This window comes from Serinus canaria, chromosome 1, assembly GCF_022539315.1.
Source record: "Serinus canaria isolate serCan28SL12 chromosome 1, serCan2020, whole genome shotgun sequence".
Classification (NCBI taxonomy): Eukaryota; Metazoa; Chordata; class Aves; order Passeriformes; family Fringillidae; genus Serinus; species Serinus canaria.
In genome coordinates, this window is record NC_066313.1 from 79152328 (window position 1) to 79176703 (window position 24376).

At 36.9% G+C, this 24376-nt stretch overlaps 1 protein-coding gene across 1 annotated transcript in view; it reads right to left on the minus strand.

Annotated features, from left to right (window-relative positions):
- Positions 1 to 24376, minus strand: part of NALF1 (NALCN channel auxiliary factor 1) — a 433022-nt gene that overhangs the window by 1543 nt on the left and 407103 nt on the right. The window contains exon 2 of the mRNA XM_050980401.1: positions 10417 to 10588. Coding sequence (XP_050836358.1) covers positions 10417 to 10588 — 172 coding nt within the window. The remainder of the gene's footprint in view (positions 1 to 10416; positions 10589 to 24376) is intronic.

Here is a 24376-nt window from a genome sequence, read left to right on the forward strand (position 1 = left end):
TCTAGGAAAAAAAAAACTATCTGTGATGAAATATTAGGATAGTGATTTTGAAAGCAGCCTTATGTTTTAGAACAAGAATTAAATTTTATCCAAAATATCACAACAATATTACTTTCAAAAAGCAATTTAAGTGTATCATTTTGAGGTCCAGGCAACAGATTTCTTGCAATTTGTGAATAACCTGTAAAGAAAAGCAGTACACCTTAAAATATGACAAACATGAATGCTTTGGTTCCTACTTCCATAAATAAAAAATGTGTTAGGTATGCTAAGAATGCTAAGATTCCTAGGTTGACACATTTTTACATAGCTGACATAATTTTCTGCTAAGCTATATTTGAATCCAAATAAAGTTTCATTTGGTTTTGGATTTAAAAGAAAAAAATTAAAGATACAGGAACACAAGTAACTTGTTTTATGTTCTGTAAAATCAGAGTTTATGTTATGCTAAACCTGACCAACACTTCTGCAGTCAGAAACTTAGTGCAACATTCCAAAGATTGAAAAATATTTATTCTCACTCTAGATAACAGCTGAAAGGATCACATTTTTCTTTAAGAAATTCTATTGCACTTTGGAACTTCTGGACAATTGTTTATTGAAAGTATAATGAAGCAGTCTTATTTTCTGAGACCCATCTTTTGTGTATAAGTCTGTTTTTAAACATTTCAACATAGAGGCAATGCCTCCCAAAGCAGGGAATTATGATTTGTTCTGTGAACTGCAGCAGCTCAAATGATTAGTAGTAATTGAAGAGACACAGAGAATGGTTAATGCTTTGATCCCACTGAGGCTTGTTTACTTTTCAAACTATTTTTTCTGCCTTTTTTCTTACTGGAAAACCCAGACTTCCTTTGAAATCAAAGCAATGTATATAAGTTGGCAATCAAAAGGTATTTAAGTAGCTCATCTGCACTTACTGAATTATAAATAAATTGATGACAACTCTACATTCAAAGATGAATTGAACATGTTCCTTAATGTAAAATTGCATTTCCTCTTTATTTCAATCCAGCAATTGAATTTAGGTTTTGAATTTGCAGTGACATATTAAATAAACAATTAACTACAGAGACTCTATTCATATCCCAGTGTAGAAGATTTAGATAAATTCAGTAAAACCTTCTGTACTGGATATAATACATGTTCTTTACCACATTCTTGTTTGTAGCCACAATAATAAGCTTTGCCCCTTGGATCTAGTTAGTTCATCTATTAAGTCAGAGGTTTTAAAATGTGTGACTTAACTAGAAATGGAGGTAAGCTGGCTACCTCTCCTTGGAAAATCAAGGAGGAAAAACCAGTTTGTTCCTTTATCAAAATATTCATAGAATCATAGAATGGCTTGGTTTGGAGGGCACCTTAAAGATAAATCTCCCTACTGTGTGCAGGGACACTTTTCACCAGGTTGCTCAAAGCCCCACCCAACTTGGCCTTGAACACTTCCAGGGATGCAGACTCCACAGTTTCTCTGGGCAACATGTTTCGGTTCCTCACCACTCTCACAGTAAAGAGTGTCTTCCTAAAATTTCTTCCTAATATCTAATCTAAACCAACTCTTTCTGTTTGACACCATTCCCCCTTGTCCTATCACCACTTGCTATTTAAAATAAAGTCTTTCTTCATCTTTCTTGCAGGCTCACTTCAAGTACTCAAAGGCCACAATTAGGGCAGCCAAAGCATTTTTTTTTTCCAGAGTGAAAAAAATCACAGTTCTCTTAGTCTTTCCTCATAGGAAAAGCTCTCCATTCCTTTGACCGTCTTGATGTCCCTTTTCTGGACTTGTTCCAACAGGTTGATGTCCTTCCTGTGTTGAGGACCCCAGAGCTGGATGCACTGTTCCAGATGAGACATCACCAGAGCAAAGTAGAGGGGCAGTGTCAGCTTCTTTGCCCTGCTTTGGATGCAGCCCAGGGCACGTTTGGCTTTCTGGGCTGTGAGTGCACATTGCTGGATCATGTCCAGCCCCTCATCCACCAGAACTCCCAAGTTCTTCTGGGCAAGGTTGCTCTTGATCTGTTCATTCCCAGCCAGTTTACATCAAGGACTGCCTTGACCTAAGCACCTTGTACTTGGTCTTGTTAAACCTCATGGGATTCCCATGGGCCCACTTCTTGAGCTTGCCTAGGTCCCTCTGGATGGTATCCCATCCTTCAGATGCACCAACCACTTCACTCATCTTGGTATCATCTGCAAATTTACTAAGGGGAAACTTATCTCTTCCTTGAGAAAGATATTAAATAACACTTCATTGTAGCAGACCTCCCAGTTGGTCAGACAGGACTGGCCCTTGTTGAAGCCATGTTGACTGTCTCAAACCACCTCCCCGTTCTCCATGTGCCTTAGCACAGTTGCTAGCACAGGATCTGTTCTGTGATCTTCCCAGCCACAGCAGTGAGTCTGACAGGTTTGTAGTTCCCAGCCTCTTCCTTGACCTATCAACTCTTACCCTTTTTAACGATGGGTTCGATGTTGCCCTTGTTCCAGTCACCTGGGACTTGACTTGATTGCTATGACTTTTCAAGTATCATGGAGTGTGGCATGGCAACTGCATCAGCCAATTCCCCTGGGTCTCTGGGGATGTAACTCATTGGGTCTCATAGACTTGTGTTCATTCACGCTCCTCAGGAGAGCATGAACCTGATCTTTACTTACAGTGGGAGGGGCTTTAGCTCCAGTTCACATCCTGCTGTCCATCCAGTTAAAAGATATAGGAAGAGAGGTTGCCGTTCAATACTGAGGCAAAACTGTTGAGTACCTCAGCCTCCTCCTCATCCACTGTTATCAGTGTTCCAACAATGTTTATAGGGATACACCTTTGGCCTTCCTTTCCTTGCTAATATATGTATAGAAACCAATTTTTTTTACTCTTTGCATGCCTTTACAAGTTCAGTTCCAGCTTCCTCTTTACCTTCCTTGCCCCAACCCTGCATAATCTGATTTCATCTCTGTGCTTTTCCAAGGTTATCTGTCCTTGCTTGCACTGCTTCTCTTCCTTTTGTTTGACTGGTATTTTTGTTTAAATATTAAATACATGAGTATAAGAAATAAAAACAATATCTGTATCCACCAAAATATCAAGGCTTCCCCCTCCTCTTTGTCTTTGTAGTTTGTAGACATCATTATTTTATATTAACTGGATGTATGGTAACTGCATTTCTGAGGCTGACTGGTCAGCTGTTACTGGCTTGACTTAAAAATTTTTTAAAGCACTTTTCACTTGAAATTCTCACTTCTGTGTCTTCATTTCTCAACTTTTCCCAGCACTCGGCTATATTCCACCAGCAGAAATCTTACTCCATATGAAGGTACTTGGACCTTTATTATAATTAAAAATCTAGAATTTGAACAGGAGACTTTTAATTTCAAATCATTCTCCAGACAGATACATTATCACTCACAAAGGTCATGCAAAAACTCTCTCTTTTCTTTGTAATCAGATAGGTTTTTTCCACATGAAAATAACATTTTGGTGATCAGCACAGAAGTTAGATCTGTAGGGACTGTATGTTACTAATGCTGATGCAAGTATTAAGGCTGCTGGTTCCATTGAGATTGTTAATGGAGACATGAAGAGAGAAATCCTGTATGTCCTGCCTAGCTGAATCAGGTTGAAAGAAAAAGGAGGGACAGCATGAATACCATATTCACTTTATAGAATGTGCCTTGAGGGAAAAAGCAGCAAAGTCAAAAAAAGTTTTTACATAAAAATTGCAATCACAAAGATTGTCAATGCATGTATGGTCTGCTGATCAGCTAGAACACCATCTAACTCAGAGACTGCTGTGGTTTCTGCCTGATGACTTGCAGGAAACAGCCTGTGAAAGCAGTGGTTGCATTCCTATAACTCTCCTCAGCATTGTCAGGACATGTGACACTTGTGGCTGAATTTGAATCTGCAGCAGACTTGGCTTCTTGGTTTATTTGTAGAGAAAGAGTTACAGAGCCCTAATATTCTGCATTATGAGAAACTAGTCTGGTTGATATATGTGTTGCCATTGCTGGATAAGTATTTGGGAAGCCACAGAAACAAAACATCTTATAATATGTTATGCTTTTTCCTCTTTTGCTTTCTGTAGAACCCTAACTTGTGTTCATTTTTCACACAGATTTCTGATTATTTTTGAGAGGTATGTGAAGCTTCTTGTGCTTGAAGAAAAGACCTTGAAACAAGATAAGTGGATGTAGTATACCAGAAGTTTTGAATACTCCATTTTATTGTGAAGCCCAAAGTAAATAGTGTCTGCCAAGAGTGATCCATCCAGCACTGACATCATTCTATCAGTGAATGCCAGCATTCTGCATGGCATTTCTGCTTCTGAAGAATTATTTCTGAGATTTCAGTATTAACATTTTCCAACTACGGAAGTGAAGAGAACACATTAGATATTATATGACTAGATTTCACTGCTTTCGTACAACTGCTCTGGAAGCCAGAACTTTTTGATCTTTTCCAGATGGTCTTCTCAATTTCTAAATTGCTGTGTCTGTGACACATCATGATGATTAGACATGTATTTTATACCTTTCACATAACAAAAATGTGAAAATGAAACAAAATTATGTGTAGAAGAATATTGGAGATAAATCAATTTTTCTTTATTCAGACGGATTATTCTTAAACTGGCAAATAAGACTGTTCAGCTCTTTTGAAAAGATTAACTTCTTTTACTCAATTCCAATTTTCAGAGGAGATCTGGGTTGGAGATATGTGTTGTTTTGTTTTAAGATATTTTTATCACTATATGTTGGTTATTATTTCAGAGAGTTGACTCATGAACATTTTCTTATGTGTATGTGCCCACATCCAAAAGGAATTCATAGTGTTTCTTCATTAGATTTGTATTTCTTCCCTAAATTATTCACAGGGCTAATTTCCTGATGCTGGTGTAAATCAGTGTTACCCCTCTAAAACTGAGCTGCTGCAAGTCAGAAAGATGAATAAATAGCTGACTCTCAAAACTATATAATGAAGATTTTTACCTCTACACTTTTGAGATACAGGAAAACTTGCTTCTAGAAAGCATTTGTCTTTCTCCAATCCCTCTCCAGTTTCACTTCTATATGTAGAATGTTTGAACAAAAGGATGTACTATTGTGATATGATAGGAAAGGTTTATACATCTCTAAGTACTGTGTCACCACAAAAAGTTTAGGGATGTCAATAAGTTAATTGTCTGGGTCATTATTATAGGAGAAGAATATTTACAGCTAATAAACCTATTATGATATGGGACCTCATTAATGGGAAAGCCCCAATACTCAAGACTAGAAACACTAGACTCAAAAAGATGAGTTATTTAGTTGACAGATTTTGCATGCAAAAACCATGTCAAATTTTCCCTGTAAGCAGAACCATGGCTAGTAATGATTTAAACCATGCTTATCAAACATAAAAGGGATTTATCCTGCTGTCTGTGTTAGCTTAATAGTTTGATATTTTAGGACCTAATAAAAGGTGCAGACAGGAGGTAAATGACACATTATTATAAGATATTTTTAGAGGAAGAATTTGGATCAAATATATATGGGTTTTTTGAGTTTGCCAAGAACAACATAAAGCATATTGAATTCAGAGTGATTTTGTCTTCTTGCAATGTTCTATGAAATAGACAGATTGTATTCCTTTCTATGTCCTTTCTATATCTTTCACATTTTCTCAAGGAAATTGCTTTTCAATTTTCATTGAAATCAGGGAGTCTGTTTTGAAAGAGACACACTATAGCCAAACCTGTTGGTGAAACCCAGACACACATCTGCCCCTTGAGAGGAAACTGCAATTTACAGAATTTCTCCTAATACTTTTGCTGAGCTTTGCTAGTCATCAAAATTCTTCTACAGATTGATGAGAATTCTCTGTAATAATTCTCACTATGTCTTTAGAAACATTATTGTGTGCCATGAAGCATGACTGACAGTGTTATTTCCAGTGAATTCTTTACTCTAAAGGAGGTGGAGTTTCCAGGGAAGTGTTAATTTTCATGGATCACATATGTTACTGTTATTTGCCAAAAATTGATTCACACTGTGTTCCAAACAACTGAGAAGTTAATCAGAACACATAACATTAGGAGTCTAAATTAATATGAACTGAAATATATTTGTAATTTAAAGTACCCGAATCACCTGTCTACTTACCTCTTCTCTCCCTTTACTTCCTCCTTCTGCAGGAGTAAGCATCAGAAGTCTGTTCAACACTTTCTGAAAAGCATCAGAAGTCTGTTCAACATAGGAGAATAGACAAACTTGATTCTCCTCTTGATGGCAGAAGACTCGTTCTGATGGCACTGCCCTTAGGAAGTACTAAAGAGTGTCATGCTAATTTTGGAAGAAGTTAATGCAACACATCTCTGCCTTATTCCTGCTCACTCCATTCTCTTTCTTTCCTTCAAAGAGGAGCTCTCCTTCTCCATTGAATGCCATGACATCTATTGTACAGATAAAGAGAGTGAGTATGTGGCTGGGATTTCTGCCTTGAGACTTGATGCTGGGTGCTGGCCTTGTTATGCCACAGGGCACAAAGGGACCATAAGTCATGGTCATTTCAAAGAAAGCCTTTAGGACACAATTAGCCCTAAGTCTGCACTCTAAATTGGTCCAGACTTGGCACATGGACAGCAGTTTTTCCAAACAGTCAGAACAGGCCGTATTAACAAATAATTCTTGGGAATATGAGATGATCTTTACAGTGAAGCAGCTGGTACTGAGTATCTATCTCATGTCAACCCTAAATGCCTCTGAAGGGATTTTTCCTCACTCTAGCTCTAGTCTAATTTTGTAGACCAAATGTGCATTAATGTTTGGTGTTGGGTAGTATGGTGCTGTAGCCCATTCAGTTAAGGAAGAGATGACTCCATTTACAGTAGAAAACAATCCTGCTGATATGAACACTGTTTTCTTAGAAGTTACAGTTAAAAACCTTGACCTGCAACTTTGCATGGGACTAATTCACTGTAATTTTCCGTGTGTGTGTATGTACACCTGGAAAACTATTGTTATCTCCCTCAAATGAGATTTTGCTTTGTGTGGGCAATTCAAGACAGCTGAGCTGTGAAAAGAAACATTGGATGAAACCACTGGAAACTTTAGTCATATGGATATGAACTCCAAAGGTCAATACTAAAAGTAATCACTCAGTTTTAATGAATCTGAAAACCAGCAGGTTACAGCACAGCATCTGATGGAAGGATCAACTTTTTTCCTTCTATGCCCTGGAAGAAAGCGGGCAAGAAGGGAACACTAAATTCTTTCTACCTAACTGCATATTCCCACAATCAGAATCACACTGTGATTCTGATTGTTTTGATTAATCTCTCAAGTACTTTCTTTTGCACTGCAGTGGTTCCACATCCTCATATGCATTTCTACAAAAGATGAGTTCTGGTGATGCAAAATGAGGTTAGCATGCCTTCTCCCATTTCTATTTATAGGCTTTCTTTGGAGGTGATCAAGTTAGACATTCTCAGGCTAGAATACTTGCTACTTACTATATGAAGCCTTCAGGAATTTCCAATAACTTGTTATTAATCCATATTATAAACCACAATGCATTTTCTTTTAAATTTAATTACAAACATAACAATGACTGCAGTATTTATTTGGGGAAAATAGCCAGTTCCATGCTGTTTTCTCATCATGGGGACCTTCCAAGGAAGGTCCTTTTTATTATATCCTTTTACTGCTCCAGGTTTTTTTTTTTTTTTCACACCCCAACATGACAAAAAATCCTGGCCTGAAAGAAAAATAAATAAAATAATTTGTGGGTTCCCTGTTGTCCACCAGTGCTGCCATGAACTCACCTCCAACAGATCTCTGTGCTCTGAGTTACTGCTGTGGTAGGACAGGATTGAAAGGGGAGGTTACAGCTCCTACTGCCAAGACACCTCCCAGAATGGGGTATGGAACCACACCATCCTCTACCTGTCTGCAATTGCAAAATTAGAGGTAATGTTCTTGTATTCATCCTGAGCTCTGGGCTGTAGACAACATCAAATAAAATCAGCTATCCCTTATATACCTTCTCTTGTTACTTGACATCTAAATATTAAATAAGAATACCTTTTTACCTTGTTTGTGTTTTTCTAATGAAGAAACAGATCAATAACTAGAAATCTCAGAAGGTCTATACCGGACAGAAACACAAAAAGTGCAGTAGGAGATGTCCCTCAAGACATGGGTGACCTTCTTTAAGCTGTTTTTTCTTTGAAAGGATTTCAAGTTATCTATCGCAAGCTATGCTGAGGTAGAGTGTTTTGTCTGCTGTTGAGCTCACTGTACTGTGCTTGAAATAAATCTGTTTTCATTAAGCTGCAGAGAGGTATAATTCTTTATTCCTGCAGCAGATTAAAGTCTAATTTTTCATTGTTTAGTGGCAGGAAGCACTCTTACACTGAGCTGCTGCTTAATAAGGGTGAAAATGGGTCTGTATTCCAGACAGAGTTTGAATTGCTGCCTCATACCTGTCCTCAAACATCTTCCCTGCACACAACTCTCTAGGGTCAGCATACTGACTCCTGTGGGTCTGTGAATATAAGCTCTGCTCTGCTGCTGCTGCTGGGTTTGGGCTTGACAGGACAAAAAGTTCAACCAAATACTTGCTAGTGGACAGCTGGGATGAGATTTAGGTCACCCTGATTTTAAGTGTCTGCAGTAAGACCCTGGTCTAACAGCAGCTACAGCAAATGGAGCACAGCCAGCAATGTGAGCAAGTCCTCTCTCAGGTGCAGGTGCCTGCTCAGGGGGAGTTGAATGGCTCTCAGCTCTACTGGCTACACCAGTGACTCCAGGCAGAGCTTAGTCACAGAGTTTATGTGTAGATACCCACATTAATAATACCTGCAACAAAATGAGTCTAATCCTCCCCTAAAGCTGCTTTTTCATCCCAGACTCAGAGATGTCAGTAATCTTTTCAAAATCATCTATTTTGTGTGTTTTAGGGAGGAATCTGGATCATGAGTTATACTAGGAAAATGAAGAGATGAACATGAATTTCCTAAATAATGAAATACTAATGAAATACAGGTTTCTGAAATACATGCCAAGATGATTTTGTTTGCAGGTCATTTGGTTTCTTGCCACTGTGTACGTGTGTGTGTACACATGCATATATGTGAACATACATTTAGATTGTGTTCTTGTGGTAAATAAAATTTTCCTAAGTCTCTCACTTCTACTGTACTACCTTAAACTGGAAAATAATGCTCTTTTACTTACTGCATAGCATATAAATATTGGAAGGTTATTAATTTTTTAAAAATACCTTGTGTTAAGCAAGTGCTATTATTGTCACCATGCAAGTGCTAAGGACTTTATTGATGATTCAAAATTGTAACTCAGCTCACTTTTTGTTTTATTTTCTTGTGCATGTGGATGGAGATTGCTTGATTGTGTGCAATAGGTTTAATTTCCAAGAAAAAAAATCCAGTAAATGCCTTGCTACCAGAATCACTTTAAATCTAAACACAGAGTACAAGGTGAAGTGAGTTGTCATGATCCTTATGCATGCATCTAAGACAGTATACAACATTTATGGATTTTTATAATTGACCTTAGTTTTAAGTAGCTTACCTTAGACAACTTATTTACTATCAAGATTTCCTGTGGAGCCCTAATTTAGAGGTGAAGACAGTTTAATTTCTGATATTTGGACAAGGGTGTCAAATGATCTAAGTGTTGAAAATCATTTTTTATGAATTTACTGGGAATAAGTTGCATTAATATCTTCAAGATTCTCAGATGATAGTCTAGGCACCATAAGTCTGAAGATAATATTGGTATAAGATGAAATTTTTCTGTGGATTAGTCCCATCCATTCCTGAAAAAAGTAACTGTGATACCTGAGATATGCACTAGCAATATCTTTTACAATTAAAAAATATTAATAAAATGCAACCAGTCTCAATTGGAAACAAGCAAGAATCAAACAAACAAAGTTCTTCACAGGTAAACAACAGATTGTTAAATTTCTCACTAGTGAAAGATGTTTTCTTAAACTCTTTCTGAGAGCTGCTGCACAATTTTGAATGCTGTGCTTCAGATTCTTGATTCATCTGGCATAAGAATGCAGGCAAACAAAGGTAAGTATGCTAAAACTGGATGCACCTTTTCTCTTTTTTTTTTCTGAATATAGCATGACATGCAACTTCTGAGTATTGCATGATATGAAGTAAATTATATCCTCCACCAAATTATTAAGTGTAAAAAAATAAGCAGGATAATTTTTTTTCTAGAAATTTTGTTTTGTAAAGCTGATGACTGGCAGGCTGTATCATAACTGTGCGTAACTAGATCTGCGCTCAGATCGTAGCACCTCCAAGAAATCTTTCTGATGTGGAATACCTTCAGGGTCTCAGAGTTAGAGCTAAATCCATGAAATTTAGACTTATGAAAAGTGAAATTGGTTTTTCTGTACTATACCTGTACAGATGAAACTTGATAGTCCTCCATAGATGACATCATCATTGTCTGGTAATATAAAGGGACACCTCGTTTGAACCTCCAAACAGTATTGCTTGCAAGGAATTCTGTTACTGCAGTGAAACTGTGTGACTTCAAAATACTGGGAACAGAGCCAGGCTTTGTAGACAGTCTGGAAAAAAGAGAAGAACCAGAAATATAGATGGATGACAATAGCATTGTCATTATTAGAAGAACATACCGTACTGCACACCTACATTAATGCTGCTTTTGGAAGAAAATTTTAAGAGAATATCACCTGGGTAAAATACGCTCTTAACTTTTCACTGTCCTCCCACTTCAGAAATGAAAACTCCAGCAAAGTCATTTAAAAGCAACAGTTTTTCAGGACCAGGCTTATGCTATTATATTATCCTAGTTTGTAAGCAGTTATGTCTCTTAGAAGAGACTTTTTATTAGACATGTGCATGCATGGAACACAGCCCTGTCCCTGCACCACCATGTCTCACCAAGCCAGATCCTAATCTCATTTGAAACTGGACAAGGACAAATTTATAAAAGTGCCTGCAAGAAAGAGTTGAAAGCTGGGCTCAGGCCAAGTCTGTCTTTATATCATCTAGAGCTAAGCTATCAGGCTGCAATAGATGGTGCTGCTTCCCTTCAAATAAAACCTTATCCAGTCCACAGCACTAAAACACGCAATAGGGTACCTGAACACCGACAGCTGTAGACTAGGGGATAAATCTGCCACAGTGAAAGCCTATATCTACATTTGGGTACTAAAAGGAACAATTTAAAGATGCTCTCATCTGATGCTGCAAGGTTGTGGCTGCAGGACTTGTCATCATTGCAATTATTGTCACCATTTAAAAAGAGAAGTAAAATACATGTGCTGATTTTAATTTTTGCTACCTTTTATCTTCCAAACAATAACGTTTGTCATTAGTATTAAACACTTTTGGACACAGAAAAGTTTAATGTAAAATTAGGTTGGAGACCAGGCTACAGAAGGTGATAAAAAACCTGTGTGACTGAGTACAGAGGGATTTCCTTGTTCCCCATTTTATTTTCCACTTAACTGTTTATCTAAACATTATTTACTGTCTTGATACTTGCTATCTAGGTTGCTACATAACAAAAAAAAAATCATTTTTTGTATTTTTTAAGTATCTGAAAATCCTAGTAACTACCTTTCATTAAACATACACTGCAAACCAATTCAGTCAGCTCATCATTTCCATTCTAAGAATGATGTAATGAACAAGAAAACTATAGATGAAATTTTTAAGCCAAGAAAGCTAAAAAACTGACACCTGAAATGACCAATCTAGATGAGAGTTCGGTTTGATCTCAGTATGTTTCATCTCACTGGTTATAATTTTATGAATGTCAATAGCAGCCTAAATTGTATAATTAATATCAATGTAGTAACCCCAGAATCACCTAACTTTTATTTTAGATTGTTTGCAACAGTGGCAGGTATCTGTTAAGTTGCTAGGAGATAAAATAAAGCCTTTATTACTAATCTATGGTTTGTGATTATCTCTTTATAGCAGTTTTTGCCTACTGCATTCTGTAGAACATGGGTTTTTTTATTAAAAGTTCAATTTTAATTGCTTACTAAGTTCCTTATCCACAGTAAAGGATTAATGAGAAGGAAGACCAGGAGAAGTGTGTACCTTTTGTTCTTAAATCAACTTTTAATCAGGAAGTGGTTTTTCCACTGTCAATTACATCACCCACCATGTTTCTGATGCTTCAGTTGCTTTGCTGACATTTGCAACAATAAATCATAAAATCACATAATATACTGAGTTGGAAAAGATCAAGGATCATTGAGTTCAACTCTTGGTCCTGCTCAGGACCATCCCCAAGAGTCACACCATGTGCTTTGCCCACACACTTCCTGAACTCTGTCAGGCTGGTGCTGTGACCACTTCCTTGGGGACCTTGTTCCAGTTCTCAACAAGGTCCCCAGGGAAGTGAAGAACCTTTTCCTATCTAAACATCCTCTGACACAGCTTCAGGCCATTCCCATGGCTCCTCTAACAGGTCACCACAGAGGAGATCAGTGCCTGCCCCTCCTCTTCTCCTCACAAGGAAGTTGTGACTGCAGTGAGGTCTCCTCCTCCAGGATGAACAGACCAAATGACCTCAGCTGCTCCTCTACAGCTTCTCCTCAAGGCCCTTCACCATCTTTGTTACCCTCCTTTGGATGCTATCTAATAATTTTACATCTTATGTTGTAGTACCCAAAACTGCACTCAGAATTCAAGGTTAGGTGAAATAAAGCAATAGTTTTTCTACTTTCAATTAGTAATCATAGTCAACTGTTTGGAGGCAGGAATGCTGGGTCTGGTAACAGTTTTACATTCAAAGAGGTTCTTTCCTGGTCTTAGACCTGTTTACTATGACATGTTCTCTTCATAAAATAGATCTGATAGAAGTAAGTTGGTTTATGACTCATATTTGAAAGTGCAAATCAGTTTTTAGGAAGTATATTGAACAGTCCACCATACATGGGAACAAGAAAATGAGCAAAACCATGTGCCTACAGAAGCAAGACAGAAAATGTTTATTCAGGAGCAGAAGTAAATAATGCAATCGTGGGCTTCTGTGAAGATTTTCGTGTATCCAATCTCTGTTCATACAGATCTTCCTGCTCTGATTCACAAGTCTTCATCTTGGTCTCAAAATTACTTTTGAATTGTCCATATTTCTAAAGGGTGCATGAGTATACCTGTTCCTGAGATCTGTTTCTCAGATGAATGCCTCCCACTCTGTATCCTTCCTTATTTTCTTTACCCTGCAGCTGATTTAAAGCATGTCTGTAGCCTATATTGGTATTTTTAATATTCTGGTTCTCTTTAGCTCTGTTTTACCCAGTAAGCCTACATGGACTCCTAGACAAGGCACATTTACGTTGTCTATCTGTCAGTCCACTGCCTTCACTGCTTTGGCCTGTGGTAATTCCTACATTTCCAGAGAGTACTGAGCCATTGCCTGGAAAAAGGTGTGTGCCAAGAACTGCATCCAGTAAGCAGTTTTGTCTTTTTCTGGAGAAAAAGGAAAATGATGTGGGTGTTCGTAGTTGAACTGTGCTGGTTTAGCTGGCAGACCAGAATGTGGTCCCTCTCTGCTCTCACCACTACAGACATGATTTAAATGCCTGCTTTCCTAACAAACATCCCAAATAATCTCTCCTACCCTTACTGGACTTTCTAAGCACCAAAGATTTTACACAGATATCTTATTTTCATGCTTAAATATGTGTTACCCAGGAGGGAGTACAGAAGTGAGAGAACTGATCTCATATTTGTCCATATAACTCTGCTCAACAGCATTTGCATGAGTCCCATGGCTGACCCAGTTGAGTAAGAAAATCCAGAGCAGTCCAAAGGTTTTTTGTCTGTTTCAGGGACAATGAGAGGTGGCTTTTTTTAGCTTTAGTAGAAGTCCATAATCTGGAACAGAAATTTCGTGAAATTTCTTGAAAATTTCCTAATACTTAAGCAGATATTACAGCCTTTGATGGGCCAGTATTCCTTATTTTACCCAGGAAAATATAGATTTTTTTTGCTGGGAATTTTGCTGTACTTCCTAGCAAGTCCAAAAATGCTGATTTTTAGAAACGTAAAAAATGCATTATGTGACAAGGCCTGAAACTATCAGTGAAATGAATATTGGCCTGTATATTGAGCTTGGTGTTCACTTACAAACTATGCTTCAATATGAGAGTTTTTTTCCTTCTAAAAGAACATCAACAGCTAAACTCAAAGATTTATAAACACAATAAATGTGTTTATAAATAAGATATAATGGGTTTATAAATAAGATACAATGAGGAGATTTCAAAACATTTGAAATATCATTGTCCCTAACAGAAATCTGGCAATCTGAACTCAAAGAACAGAAAAAAACCTTAATGTTTTTTCTGTTGGTTTTGTTCTAAGTCTTTTTTAACAAAGGAAAGAACTAAGATGAACTGGATTAATAATGCACCATGACAACCACATACATAGAATAAATACCTGAATATATATAAATATCTCATTACTTTACCATCAACATAACTTAGACATTCTGCATTTGAAAGTGATGCAGTCCTGGCTATTAAATGAGACACTGTGATGGCAAGATGGTAGTATCCCATAAGAATAAAGTCATTTTTCATGTACAGAAGCATAGATATAAAATCTTAGAAGGATTTATTGGCAATTTTGCGCACCTAAATAAATTAAATTTACCTTACTTTGTACCTGTAGGAAAAAAAAGTAAGATTATACCTTTGAAAAAGTGGACAAAGTGCTGGCTTTATATACCTTTATTCATATGTCTGAGTGCCTATCTAGAATGATCATCATCAAAATCATCTTAGTAGTTTTAAATTATTAACAATATTGTGATAAAAATATTATCAATTGGGCAGAATAATTTATTATTTGGCATTAATTTTACTTCTACTGCACAAGTTTCAAGCAGAAAAAATGTTTTATTACTTCAGTGACCAATAACCCAACACAAATATCCAGCTTCAGAAATTTGAATTAAAGCATCACAAGCAAACTAGAGATTAAACTGCATCTACGTGTCAAATCATTAGAAATAACAAAAAGATTCAGAGTTAACAGGAAGAAAGAAAGTGTGTGTGTGTGGAGAATTTTGAGAAACTGGAAGGGCACATTGTGTGCTTTTTCTCTCAGGACATTAGGAAGAACACTTATTTTTGTCTGTGTGGAGACTGGCAGTCCCGGTATTATTTTTTTCCAGATATTCTGTATCTCATATCACACATGAGGTGTCTGAGTTACTCTTTCTGCTCCTGAAAAGCAACCAGACAGAGTTTTTAGTTAATCCTGGTATATTAATCACCTAGAGAGGGACCAGGAGCTGCTGGCTCCCAGTGTGGACAGAATGGCTGGGTCAGCCCTGGTCAGTACATTAGCAGATTTCCAACTGGCTGTCCGACTGCACAAAACTAATTTTGACAAGAAAAATTGCCTGCCCATGCCACTCTATGATTCCATGATTCTAAGATTCTCTTTGCTAAGACTGCAAAACCAATGGGAAGATAAAGTACCGTGTGTATATGCCCACAGTTTCCCTTCCTCCCCTCTCAATCTCGCTCACCCATACACACCTAACACATGTGATTCTGGATAACCTAAGCTCTGTCAAAACAGATTGAGCACGTAGCCTTAATCATCTGAGTCACACTGCAGGAGAGGTGTCAGAAGAGCAGAATGGAAAAGCTCAATCAGTCTCATTCTCTACAAATGCCATTTCTTCCTGGTTTTCAAGAGATGAATTCAACTCACTTCTGCCCCTTCCCCTGTTGTTTCTGACTGCCATTTCCAGAAAGTACTTTAACCATTTTCCATAGAAAGGATTTTTTTTTCCTCACTGAGGGAATGTTTGATGTTTGGGCTGGGCTATCATAATAATTGCACAAAAGGGAACTTAAAAATCATCAAATAGCTCTTGCTGTGTAGATGTGGAGGATGGTGGGAGGAAAAGAAAGTAGGAAGAGAGAAGTCACAACAGAAATTCTCTGTCAAAATGGCAATTTTTCTGAATCAAAATAAATTTTAACTGCTTTTAACTGATGCTTTGCAACCATATCCATTACTCACTGTGAAAATGAAGTCTTCAAAGAGCACAACTGAATTATTTCACATACCAGTTTGAAAGGAAGAAGTCCCTTATGAACTTGAGAGGTGTTTTGATCAGTGACACTTTCAATGACACCAGGAAATTGTACCTTATTGGAATAAAGGAATTGCCTTTAGAAAGTGTGATATGATTCCAGCTCAACTTCTCCCAAAGTCTGAGAGTATTTTGAGATAAATTCTGCAGTTCTTATGTATACTCAGGAGACTGACTAATTAATTAATTTTTCCAAGAATATTCATGAAATAACCTGTTATGTAAGCTGAGCTTTTTCAGAAGAGCTGGATGGAGAAACAGCATTCATTTAAAAATGAATAGTGATGTGGCCTTCAGGTTTTGATACATTTTACATTAGTGGTGCCTGGTGCATGTTTACTCATTGACAGTGAGATCTGTTTCCTGTCAGCCTCATGTTCTAGAGCATGTGATTTTCTGTAACCCTAAAGATTCTAGTGCAGAAGGTACCACTCATATGCAAAGGGTGGTGTCTATTTCACATGTCTAATATTCTCCTGACTCATAGAGTTAGGAATGCTTGAACTATTTAAAGGCATTATATGTGCATTTAAAGTTAGGCCATATGTTTAAATACCACAGTTATTTTTTTTTGCTGTTGCTGTTGAGCCTGGGTGAATTGTCTCTGTGATATTCTGTGACATTACCACAGCCATGTTGTGTCTGGTAGGGCCCTCATTTCAACATTTCTATGAAATATTACTAAAGTATCTGCTTCAGCCTAACTTACTTTGCTTCAATTTAGCTTTTTTTTTATTATTTTTTTTATTCCACAATCTCAAAGTGTAGACATTAAGAGCAGTAATAATACTTCATGTGTTGCCAATAACAGAGTTGAAGAAAAGCTACTGGCATAGGCTAAAAAACCTTTCAAACCCTTACTTCCACAAATAAAGGTACTCACTCATTCACTTAGAACTGTGCCTGAATACCGACCAGGCAAAAGATGAATCTATTAAACACTATATATAGGAAATAAAGGGATGAGATTGCAATTATGGATTTTATGTAGCAATGAGGAACCTCAGAAGAGCACACCTATTTCTCCCAGTGATAAATTTTTTTTCTGTAAAAGTCACTTCAAATATTATGAGTACTTTACAGCAGCAAAGCAATGCTACATCTGTGAAGTGGAACCTCTAAAAGGCTTTTTATACTTGGATCACTAGGGTATTACGTGTTGGTTTGAAAGACTTCCTTAGGAAATACTTGGGTCAGTCTCAGTGCCTGCTTTGTGCATTAGGACCTGAGATATCATGTTTTACAAGCACAGATGTCTGTTAGATAGCTTACAAGTGCATTTTATATAGAGGGTGTAACCAAAATACAGAAGGCTAACTGGTACAAAACCTGATTAAGTTTGACAACAGCAGTGTTACAAATGTGGACTCCCCAAGGAACTTTGTCATTTTTGAGCATTAAGGGCAGTCTGACTTCAGGAAGACTGCATTTTGCATGTGTACTATAGGATAAAAATCAGCTTTTACAGAGAGCTTTCTATCCATGAGAGTTGCAGGAGTGCTGTTGGCATTTCTCTTTTGCTGGGCTGTGTTCCCAGTCCCATTCTGAGACTTCGGGCAGCCTCGCGATAGGGCTGGCAAAGCACACAAATAATGCAGCAGCAGTGACCAGAGAGGAGGGAACAATGCCCTCCATAAGGTATCTTTGCCAATGAATATCAGTGGTAACATCAGTGATTAACATTCTACACAAAACGCAGTAGGAAAGATATAACAAGTGGCTTTCAAATTTGTGGGTTGCTGAAAACAAGGTATTTTATAGGAGCAGTCTTTGAAAGGAGATTTTATTTTTCTTTATAATTTCTTTATAAAGTTATAATTTTCATTTTGTTTCAGCACTATCAAAATCGAATAATTTTGACAGGGGAATAACTTTTTATTTAGTTTGAAATGTTTCTTTCCAAGTAAACTGTTCTCATTCTGTTTGTACACCCAAATATTCCTCATTCATTAAACCATTCATTTAAATATATGTCACATTATTGTATTTTATTTACTGATATTGATTCATAGGTGTTCTGCTTTTTGGAGAAGTTGTTTTGTATATGCATTCACACCAACCCTTACTCCTACCCCCACCTTTTTTTTTTCTGAGGAATTTCAATTTTGATTTTTTAAAAAATCTGATCCAGAATGAATAAAATGTATCAATCTAAATTTCCTGTACAAAAGACATTATATTTTCTAGTTATTCCATTCTATGTGCATTTTTAAAATTCTTTGTGTTATAAGACTGTACCAGGAAATGAGAATATCTGTTTCATATTATGCATACTTATGCCTGAAATTTACAGTAATTTGGGAACAAAGGCATCTGTTTTGTTGCTATTTTAACCTTTGATTTTGTTTGTAGTTTATTAGAATTAATATCTTCTGTTTCTGCATGGATGGAATATCATAAGATAAATATTTTAATATTTATTCAGAAGATATTGGTGACACAGAATACAAACCATTGTGTTAAAAAACAAAAAACTTTTTGTATTTCTTAAATTAAATAGCCAAAGTTGTTTCTTTCCCTATTATATATGAATAATTATGAATAATTTTATGTGAATAATTTCATGTGAAAGAGACGCATGCTATTTCTTTTGAAGATAGAAAAAAAGTAAAGCAAGGTTGAGATTGTTGTGCCAGAATATTGTTAATCTCAGCTTCAGTTCATATGGTATGTTACAAGATTTCTTTTAATGAAGTACAGATGTGGAATAGCAAGTTGCTCTTCTCATATCTTTATTATTTATCTTGGAAATGATGAACTGAAAGATGCAAATATGTTGTCTCCAAATAGAAATATGTTTCTTTGATTTGATGAGTCCTCTCTTTCAGGAGACATTACTGCAGAGGAGATGGTATCAAAGTCTCAGTTCGGTAGCTTTAAGGAGAAAGTATAGACAAATATAAGAGAGCTCTATAATGTTTCTATCTGCCAAAATAAATCAAGCTTCTGCAAGGCAAAAATGTGCAAAAACCTGATCCACCAGTCCTGTCTTTCTGGTGGTTAGCAATCCAATCAACTGAGGTCATCGTGATGCTTAACTTCACTGTTGTTTTATAATGCCTTAAAACCTGAACTCATCCTCTGTATCAGTATTCAGTTTTAGCTGTTACTTAATATAGTAAGGAAATTTTCTTTTGAAGATCATAAACATTCCTTTGGGTGAGCTTAAAGAAAACTGAAGATTAAATAACTCATTATGGAAATAAGTAGTCTGCTAAAAAAAAGGAGGCACTAGTCTTTGATTTTGTGAGCTTAATAGTATTCCATCATTAGCATGTTCAAATTATTAAGAATAAAACAAATTAATAATCTTTAATATGTCTGGTCAGCTTCCCCAGAAAATTTAACATCTACTGATTTCAAGTCAGCTCACAATGGTCAGGAGACTCTTTTAAAGTTTTACAGCATTCTAAAATTACATCTGAATTCATGAACCAAGCGATCTGTTAAGATTGGAAAGTATTTTTGTTCAACTCTGCTCTACATAATTTCTGAAGTGAGGGTAGTCTGTATAAATCAGCTCACCATGACAGTATTCAGAAGATTGATACCACTGATTAACAGTGTATGCAGGAGACAAAGAGAGTCTTTATATCCCCTGCTTTCTCAAATTAAGGACCTGATTTTTACCGCCTACTAATCTCCATCATTGCCCGGGAGACAGAAATCCCCTATGGGTCCTGAGGGCTTCCAATCAACTTGCAACAGTCACTGGACACTCCTGGCAGATGAAGGGACTTGCCATAAGGTGATATAAACATACACACAGAAAAAGTGTCCTATGCCTCAAATTTCTCCTGCCATTTGGAATTATAGCTTGTTTAAGAATAAGGCTTATTCAACTTCACTATTGAATTTTCATCTTGATCATGCAGGGAGGAGAGGGGCAGATCTCTTCTCTGAGGTGAGCACAATAGGTCTTGAGGAAACAGTATGAAGTTTCGTAAGGGGATGTCTAGGTTGGATATCAGGAAAAGATTTTTCACCCAGAGGGTAGTTGAGCACTGAAGAGGCTCCCCAGGGAAGTGGTCAAGCACCAACCTGACAGAGCTCAAGAACAATGCTCCATGATGTGATTCTTGGGCTGTCCTGTGCAGAGTCAGGAGTCAGACGCAAGAATCTGAATGAGGGTTGTTGACCTCAGCACGTTCTCTGTCCCAATTCTTGATTCCATAAAAATTCATTTAATAAGATGACAAAATCTAAAGACAAGGAGCTAATGAATCCAGAAGAAAGAAGAAAATTTCTTAGGCACCCAGTAAAAGACAAATGCTTTAGAGCCTGAAATATATCAAAAAAAAAAAAAAAAAAGACCCTGAGAACTTAAAATGAAGGAAAAAGCCTGTTATGGTACAGTTTATATTAATATCTTTTGTATCACAGATATCAAGTATATTTTCACTTGATATATTGCACTGCATCAAGTTTATTTGAATCATGGTTAATTGAACTGATTAGAACTTTATTGTGTTGTAAACTCTCTAGAGGCAAACCAGATTATCTTTATTTTTTTCTCTAGACAATTCTGAGTGCATGAGCAGGACCAGAGACTCCACTGCACTATTCAATATTGTTACACTCTGTATCCTAGAGTTGTGCTACTTTTCCTACTTAGATTTAACTTACTGATTGACATAAAGACCTCAGAGTTGCATGCTGTTGTTGTGACATTTAAGTGACATTCAGACATCCAAAGAGGGTGAGAGGCTGAGCTGAAAAGCAGCTCTCAAGGAAAGGAGACTTTTTCTTTTCACAGTTTTATTTTTTTCTCACACAGCTCTGGTTTAAGGCCACATAGCTGCACCAAATGCTGAGCCCAGGTAGTCAAGTTTGGGCAAGATGGGAATATATATGACATTGCAATCAGAGCCATGACAACTTGTGACCAAGCAATTGATTATTCATATTTTCTTGGGGGGTGCAATCAGCTCTCCAAAGATGTCACAATTAAGCTAAACAACAAGCTCATCCAAGAGCAGATGTCTCAAGAGAGGATTTTCCCTAGTCTGAGGTGGCTCTGAAAGGGAATAGACATTTGCCACAGCAGAATGATGCTTGTCATCAAGGGGGATAACATAGTAAAGAACTGCTCTCACATACTTTTTGCTGTTTCACCTGCCAATCTGATAATCACCAGCATAGAAACTGTAACAAAATCTCACTTCTCTTTTCATAGAAGATTTCAAAGCATTATGTGTCTATTTAAGGATTTGTGCAAACTGACTACAGCTTTGCCCCCAGTGACAACTCCCATCTATAACTTCAGCAGTCAGAGCTTTTGCACTGTATAACACAGTATTTATGAGACTTCAAACTTTTAACCACCTTAGGAAACTCATATTACTTTTCTAAAAAAATTCTGCTTTTTCTCCATAATCTAACCATATGGCTTTGAAGTTTCTAATTCACCAACAGGATCTTAATTTATTGGTTGTCTTTTAGCTCTTTTTTTTTTAAACTGTATTTACCTTGGAGAGAATTTGAGGTATATTATTGATTCTTTCTACTACATTTGCTCATATATAAAGATAGGTAAAATAAATTTAAGATAGCTAAGACCCTATCCAGTTATTCAAGCACTGCACTTACATAATGTAACATGCCTTTGGACAGAGATGGCTGATGCAGTTAAACAAAAAATTAGATCTTTGTCAGGTAAATTCTCCATCATTAAGAGCCATATTAAAATCAGAGATTATTACTGGATATTCTTGCTGAAATTCAGAGATTAAAGGGGAACTTTCCAAGTGCTATTGACACTAGAAATTCCTGTTCAAATAGGAATCAAATCTATCAGGTTTTGCCACTTAAAATTTAATACACATTTTTTATCCCCTAAACTTGTAATGGTTCTTCATCAGTTTAGGCCTCTATATCTTGCTTATTGGTCAATCAGAAAAAGCAAACCCAAAAATAAGGTATGGAATTAGGATTCTATTGAAGTCAGGAGAGATATGTCACTCCTGCATAATTCTGAGTGCCAGATCAGTGGTCATGTCTTATACACAGCGGAAGAGGGGCTCCATCAGGTTTTCTCGAGGACAAAATGAGAAAGGTATCACTTTGAGAAAGCTTTAGATTCAGAGCATGAGATTTGAGACTTGGAAGTAAAAAAAGTCTCAAGAACTTTCTGATGTGATTGGTACATAGTGAACAGGTACTGCTAGCTATGGTCTGTAGTCTTTGAGAGCTCATAGAACACACAGCTTTTCACTGAGTGCTCAAGAGTGAGACCACAAGTTAATCATGGGTGCAGAATTCAGAGCTGCTAAGCAAGCAGACAGATAAACCCACATTTAGTGTCTCTGAAACAAGTGATGCCACTAGCCTTTCCAGTTGATAAAAGCTTCTCTTTTGTCTAGGTGGAGTATACTTGCTTCACTCAGTTGTCAAGAAGATATGAAAGCTACGGTTCTTTTCTCTTCTCATCTATTTTTTATTGTTTTCCTCCTTTCTTATCCTGCATTTCCAAAATGCAAATGGTTTTTTATTTTTCCCAGTCATTTTCTGTGTTAGCAGTAGTCTAACCTGTCCTCATGTCTTAGGGCCTGAAAGCTTAGGAAAGAAAAAACATTTCCTTCAAACTTTGTTGTGCTTTCAGAGTTTCCAGAGAAGATCCAGGAATGTCTCAGTGATTTTACCCTGAGAGGAGAGGGTCAGGTTTCAGCACTGTTATGCAGAAGAAATAGCTGTTTTTAACAATATATACCAAGCATATGGCACTTGTCTTCAAAGCCTGATATTGGTATCAGTTCAGAATGCCTCTTCCAGGAAGAGAAAAGGGATTTTTTTAATGCTAGGCTGAGAATTGGAAATCTCAAGGCAGCTCATATTAGGTACTGTTTTCAGCTAGCAAAATCCCCTCATCTTATCTGATTGCCCGATGAGTGTGATAATGCTCTGTGAATGGCTGTACTAGCTGCTTTCTCCATAAAGAGAAACATCCCTTGTTTTTCCTCTACCCTATTTCCATCATCTTTAATAGCATTAAATCCAAATATATATTTTTATCTGAAATATCAAAATCCTTTCACTACTTGATGAAGAACTTTTGTGGGAAACTGAATAAAATACAGTATCATAATGTGCAGTCTTTGCTACATTTTTTTTTCTATTTGATCCTGTTGGATTATATGATGCTATCGCAATTTTAGACGTTATTCTGAAAGTACTAAATTCTTGTTGTAAATTAGATATCAGTATCAATTTATTTACAACATTTAGAGGCTCTCTGTTAAATGTGGTGCAGTCCTAGAAAGAATAAGAGGATTTGGGGCTCAGTGTTTTTCACAATTCATTTGCATTCCTTCACTGATTGGTATGTGTTACCCCGTTCAGAGGGGTCCCAAGATGAGGGAAGAGACGACAAAGTAGACTCCATGTATCAGAAGGCTTGATTTATTATTATATGATATATAAGATATAAAAACTATACTAAAAGAAGAGAGAGAAGGATTTCACTACTAAGCTATGCTAAGAATAGAAAAGGAATGTGTAAACTGAGGTCTTCTCAGACTGAGACCAGCCAGACAGGTGATCTGTGATTGGCTCTTAATTGGAAACAGTTTGACGGGGCCAATCACAGACCTCGCCTGTTGCATTCCACAACAGCAGATAAGAATTGTCTACAAGTTTGTTCCTGAGGCCTCTCAGCTCTCAGGAGAGGAAGAATCCTAAGTAAAGGATTTTTCATAAAACATGTCGGCGACAGGTATGCAATAACAATACCCCAAAAGACACCGTATATTCCACAAAGATACTGTAGAAGAGTTACACACAAATGAAACAGGATGAGCTTGTAATGAATATATTACATCACTGCCACACTGTTTTTATGGCATTATATGTATCTGTCTTTGCCATTACAGTAACATTTGTCCCCTTTTTTCATAGGGGCTTGCCTCAACTATACAAAACTGGTATTTATGCAAGCTGTTGTAATGGGAAATTATTCCCTCTGAACAAGTGCTGTTTGCTCTCTGATTTTCAAATATTTACTCCATTGCAGTGTTTCTTAGACGATTTCTTGTGGTACATTGGGTCAAGTCTGAATGTAACTATTTGCTGACACATCCAACAATTTGCATAGGTCAGTAGCATCAGGGAAAACACTTTGCCCTTCAAATTTACTTTTATTTGTTGTTGCTACAGTTTGTTCAACAAATAGAACACAATGTTGGAAGACTACCAAAGAGCCTGAGAGTAAAACATCAGACATGCTATCAGAAATTTTACAGTCTACCATGAAAAAAGT